The sequence below is a fragment of the Ceratotherium simum genome, chromosome 14 (assembly GCF_057802395.1).
Source record: "Ceratotherium simum simum isolate JZ-2026a chromosome 14, ASM5780239v1, whole genome shotgun sequence".
NCBI lineage: Eukaryota > Metazoa > Chordata > Mammalia > Perissodactyla > Rhinocerotidae > Ceratotherium > Ceratotherium simum.
This window is the reverse complement of record NC_141913.1, coordinates 49,475,312-49,481,311: the sequence shown is the minus strand read 5'-3', so window position 1 is coordinate 49,481,311 and position 6,000 is coordinate 49,475,312. Positions and strand designations below refer to the sequence as shown.

The 6,000-nt window shown below is 45.6% G+C and overlaps 1 protein-coding gene across 3 annotated transcripts in view; it reads right to left on the bottom strand.

Annotated features, from left to right (window-relative positions):
- Positions 1–1,295: 1,295 nt before the first annotated feature.
- Positions 1,296–6,000, bottom strand: part of TNFRSF11A (TNF receptor superfamily member 11a) — a 52,622-nt gene continuing 47,917 nt past the window's right edge. For all 3 annotated transcript variants that reach the window (XM_087439317.1, XM_087439318.1, XM_087439319.1), the window contains exon 10: positions 1,296–3,919. In XM_087439317.1, the coding sequence (XP_087295443.1) occupies positions 3,612–3,919 (308 nt within the window). In that variant the 3' untranslated portion in view covers positions 1,296–3,611. The remainder of the gene's footprint in view (positions 3,920–6,000) is intronic.

Below are 6,000 nucleotides of genomic sequence, written 5' to 3'. Positions count from 1 at the left end.
TCACCAGAGAAGGAACCACTTATTAGACGCTGGGAAATGCTCCTCTTCTGCTCCCAGATGCACTCTTCCCTGCACGATTTTATTTCAAACAACGTCCCTATGGTAGATAGATGGCAAAAAGGGCCCCATTCTCCCCCTCCTTGTATCTGCCCCTCTTCCCAACGTCATTCTGTCTTCTCTTAAAGAGGTGGGGGTCTGTTTCCCCATCCCTTGAATCTGTCTGCCCTTGGGTCTTGCTTGGCAAACAGAATGTGGCAGAACGTAGAAGCGTTCTCTCGGAACCCTACCACCACCATAAAAACACAGCCAGGCTAGCCTGCTGGGAGGATGAGGGACCGTGTGAAGAGGGCTCAGTCTAGCCCAGGCAACCCCCAGCCAGCCAGCCTGCAGACTGCACACGGGTGACCAAGCCAGGCTCACTGAGGCCTGAAGAACCAACCAACTTGAACCAACCCACAGAACTGTGAGCTCAATAAATGGTGATTGTTTCAAGCCATCAAGCTTTGCGGTGGTTTGTTACACAGCCCCCCCCCCCCATATGAAAGTTTCAATACATCACATTCAAACTGCTCTTTGCGCTTACAGGTAGAAAGAGAAACTAATTCTTCCTTCTTCTGGTAGTTGAGTTAAATGTGAGTAGGAAACCCTAAACACCACTTCCCTTTTAACTCTTTCACTGCATAACCAACCTGTATTTTATTTATTTATTTATTTATTTATTTATTTATTTATTTATTTATTTATTTATTTATTTATTTATTTATTTATTTATTTATTTATTTATTTATTTATTTATTTATTTATTTATTTATTTATTTATTTATTTTTGTGAGGAAGATCAGCCCTGAGCAAACATCCATGCTAATCCTCCTCTTTTTGCTGAGGAAGACCGGCTCTGAGCTAACATCTATTGCCAATCTTCCTCCTTTTTTTCCCCAAAGCCCCAGTAGATAGTTCTATGTCATAGTTGCACATCCTTCTAGTTGCTGTATATGGGACGCAGCCTCAGCATGGCCCAGAGAAGCAGTGCGTCGGTGTGCGCCCGGGATCCCAACCCAGGCTGCCGGTAGCGGTGCGTGCGCACTTAACCGCTAAGCCACGGGGCCGGCCCCCAACCTGTATTTTAAAGAATTTTCTTATGAGATCAGCAGCAGATATATCATCAAAGCAAGGCATTTTCTGTCCCAACTCTGTTGTCGAGGTTTCCACCAATAAGACACCAGAAAACCAACTTACACCATAGAGATCAGGAATAAGTCAGATCATTATTTCACAAAGAATTCTGTTTAAGCAAGCCATGAAAAAGAATCTTTTATGGTCAAATATAAGTTTAATAATCTCTTTATCACATGCCCTAAACAATTTTTCATTATTGTCTTCATTTCATTCTGTTTACATTTGTCACATATATCTCTATGATACACAGACACAGACCAAAATTTGCTGTACATTTCCCATCATTTAATTGTCTTTGGATCAATACAGAATTAGTAAAGATCAGTGTGGGAAAGAATACTACCTTTTTCTGAAAGTAGATTCTTATGTATTTATTTAGCACCTTTTATTTAAGGAGCTCAAGATATTTTAATAGGCACTGTAGCATCCTTTTGTTATCTCTGGGTAGAGAAAGTGTCAAAAATGATCATTAGTGCCTTTTTATAGAAAAAAAATGAAAGCACAGAAAGGTAAACTAATATCAGTGAGATGATGACAGTCACAGTAGAAACTTGGGTCTTTAGCCCAGCATGGCACTTGGTGAACTACAGTTTGTCTGTTTAAGATACTCTATATTAAAAGGCATAATGGTTTCTTCCATTTTTATAACATCTCTCTTTGGATGGATGTTAACTAAAAGGGCAGAACAGACAGTAAATTCCCACCAAGCAATCATTCTGGCAATGCAGTTATTTCCTGCAGTTTTTTATGTCAGCTAAGGAGTCCCATAAATTCTAGAGCCATCCTCTGCTTCTCCATTAAAAATCACAATTACTGCTACCCTTTCAGCATTTCCAGTAGATCTGCAACCAGTAGCGAGAAACCAGTGACCAATGGTCATTCCCTTCAGCTGGGCATTTGTGCCATTAAAGTCTGGACAGTGACAACTATCAGCACTCTTAAAACCTACCAGATCCACAAAATTAACTGTAATATGCTTAGATTTTTAACTTTTCTCTAGTATTTGAGGAGAACAAATGCTCACTGGCCACAATAGATGGGACAACTCAGGTAATTCCTTTCAAGCTGACTCAGACTCTATATTTCTTCACAAGAGGGCTGATGCTAAGAGAAAAACACCTCTAGGGTAAGTTTCCTTCAATCCACAATGTGAAGACTTGGTTTTTAATTTAAATGCATTGGAAAATAGCAGGAATGTTTTCCACTTCTACAAGGCTAAATTACAATTATTTTGGAAGAAAATAGGGCCTATTGCCTAAACACATGTATGCCATTCCTATCCAGAAATGGAAATTAATACTTCCATTTTATTCTTTCTTTCTTAAACTTCCCTGGCACCTTCTTTGCACTCTGTGCAGGCTATCCCTGTGTGCGTTCACTTTTCTCTTCTTTTCCAGAGAGACATCAAGAATAAGAATGCCAAGCTGCAGCAACTTGGATTTTTAGAGATTTAGTTGCCAAAGTACCTGACTGCCTCAGCCGGAAGGGGTAAACAAATCACCGCAGGGAATGACCCATCCTGGGAAGGCGTAAGGGAGGATGCAAACTGCAACTTAGTTCTGCCCAAGCATTGACACAAACGTCAAGACATTCAGGGGGCAAAATGGGGTTTCCCTTTTTCTTTCCTTTAGAAAAATGGAAACAGAAAATTTTTCAAAAACGAAAAGTTTCTCCACTTGTTCCCTGAGCCTACCTCCACGCTTCACATGTCCAGCTTTTTCCCCCAAGTGCTTAGTACAGACAACCCCTCCCTCCAAAAGCCATCACCCAAACACAGGCACCTACTTGTGAGAAGGGGTGCAAAAAAAATATGTAAAATAGACCGTCACCCTTAGGAGAATTTTCAAGAAAATCCTTAAGTAGTCAAAAAAATGGTGGTGGGGAAGTAACAAGAAAAATGTTAAGAAAGTGACATAAATATAGGAGAAAAAAATAAAGACCCAAATAAGACGGGACAGCCATAAAAACAGATGTCATAAAGAGACCAGTACTGATGAAACGATAAGGGGAGGTGGGAGAGGAGGGAGAAAATCCCTAAAAGGAGGTAACAGCGGAGCGACCAAAGACAGCAACGTGTACCTGGGTCATTAGTCGGTACGTGACTGTGGACATCAGTGAATGGTGATAACAAAGGTACGTTTTTTTTTACAAGTCCCCGATTCTATGGAGAGCAGGTGGGCAGAGAACGTCAGGTAATTGGACGCAGATGTACCGAATGGAGGGGCGGAAAGACGCAGATCGGGCCCCGCCCCCTGCTCCCAGGCCCCGCCCCCGGGCCCGCCGAGGCGCAGGCGCGCGCGGCCCCCGCCGCCGGGTAGGGACGCGGTCCCGGTCGTGCCGGCGCAGGGGGCGGGCTGCGTGGGCTGGAGGTCGGCGCTGCCCGGCGGCATCGCGGCTCCGTGGGGCGCCGTGGCCCGCAGTGGGTTCCCGGCCGCTCAGCGCCAAGCCCCGGGCGCGCGGGCCTCGGCCTCGCCTTGCTCCTGCACCGGCCGCGAGGCCTTGTCGGGCCCGGGGGCGCCGGCGCACGTGTCCGGGAAGCGCGGCCCGAGGCCCGCGAACGAGTCGCAGCGCGCCGGGCTCTCCTCCTGCACCGGGCGGCCCACCGGCTCCCCAGCGCCGCCGCCCGGCCCTGCCGGGCCCTCCTGGGAGTTCTGACTGACGTAGACCACGATGATGTCGCCCTTGAAATTCATCACCTGCCCGCTGGAAATAAACGTGGAGTTACTGTTTCCAGTCACATTGCCTACAAGGGGAGAGGAAGAGAGAACACGCAGAGGGTGAGTCAGCAAGTCTCGGTGAGAACTTGGTCTTGTGAGAGGAGTTTCCCATGAATCGGGGGCGATGGCGCACCAGTGCTCTCACGGGCTCTGGAGCGGCCCCTCCTCGCCCACACGGCTCCTGAAACGCAGCGGGCACCCCCACTGGTTCCTTCACGTGCCATCTCAGTGGGCCTGACTGCGGCTGAGGAAGGAAGGAGGGGGAGAGAGAGAAGACAAGCGCAGAGAAGCCCGAGAGAAGCGAAGGGAGGCGATCAAAGGGAAGCAGGAACTAATGGCCATGCTCAAGTTTTGCCGTTTGCCACACGGGACTCGGGGAACAGAACACAGCCGGATTGTGGAATCACAGAGAAGATTCACGTGTTACAAAAAGGTGTGTGCACACGGGTGATTGGTATGCAGCGAACAGCCTGTGTGGCCCAGCTATGGTCAAATGTGTCAGAAAGGGAAGAAGGCTGATGGACGGTTGCTGTCTGATGGGACCCCGGAGCCCACCTCAGCCCTGCCTCCTCTCTGACTAGACTCACACATCTGAGGCCTCTGTCACCCCAGGTGCCTTGACACCTCCCACCCTCCATGGAGGTCCCCAACAGCTCAGCCCTGGGGGGCCATGGGGCCACCCAGGCTCAAGATTTAGAAGTTAATCAATTTCCGTAACTTTTTTTTTTTTTTTTTAATCCTGGAACAGAAGAGATTCAGAAGACTAAAATGGAACAAAAAAAAATCAAACCATAAATCACTCTTTTCTTCTGAACTCTGAGGCATGTTTTGTCCCTAGAGGGTTGTCATCTCTTCTTTATGGGTGACTGGATTGAGCCAGTCTTTAATTAAAGGGCCTTTTGAAAAAACAAATGGAAAGTTCAACAAGTTTTAGGAAACCTGCTACTTCTTATTATTCTCTTTTAAAGACTGATGCTCTAGAAATGTCCCTCTGGTGAAAGTAACTGCCACAAACCAAGCAGATGCAGAAATGCCCCAACACTCAGTATCACAAACAGAATCTTTTAGTCTGATCATGGGAGGTGAACATCAAAATGGCTCGTCATTATTCATCTTCCTCATCTTTGTTCTTCTGTATTGTGACCCAACCTAATAATAATTTATACAAGTAAAATTAAGTTCCTGTCACCACTCCACATGAAGAGATGTTCCCCAACTTTGGAAGGCATGTTTTGGATGGTCTGACTGAAATACCAAGAGCACACAGGAAATCCTTTTGGGGAGACTTGCCTCCACCCACAGGGTACCTGCAGAGAAGCCGAGACTGAGGCAGCGGCCCATGAACACAGGGATTTCAAATGTGAGCAATAAATCTAAAGTCACATGGGAAGATTTGCGACTCATGCTATTTCTCCCATATGCAGCTGTATGGAGTATATTCCAAGATGGGCAGTGGTGGGGATTTATTTGCTTAATAACCCCAAAGCAAAATGGGGGAGGCCAGCTAGTGTTTCCATTCACGAACTAGCCGGATTGACCCACGTTCTCCATTCCCTCTAAAATACACCGACAGGTGCTCATAACAGACAGTGTTCTCTAAGCTAGGGGTCTACTCTCTAGTATGTCTGTGCCTTCCTGCTCCCACCAGTTACCAAGTTAATTCTCAGGTCTGTTTTTACCAGTTGAGCTCACTAGGAAATGTAATTAAATATTACGTAAAGTGGTGAAATGTAAGTGTGGAAAAAAATGGGACATGTTTCTATGAAAACTAAAGCGAATGCTTTGTGAGGACCCCAATAAACGTGAGTCATTAAATGCAAAACAAAAGAAGAAAACAACAAACTGCTGAACTGGTGTGGTGCTGTGGGCAAGGCAACCGCTGGAAAAGGGAAAAAAACGAAACAAAACAAAAAACATTAAAAGTCCAGAAGGGTTTTGCACTCAGATTTGTTTTGTAAATAAATATAACTTCTCATTCTGCACTAAAGAAACAGAAACTGGAAATTAAGATGGCGTGGTTAATGTCACAAAGGCTCAGGGGACAATAATCTGCCAATACAGACTTATACTAAAAAATAATCAGTGTGTGAATGTAAGCTATAGGTTT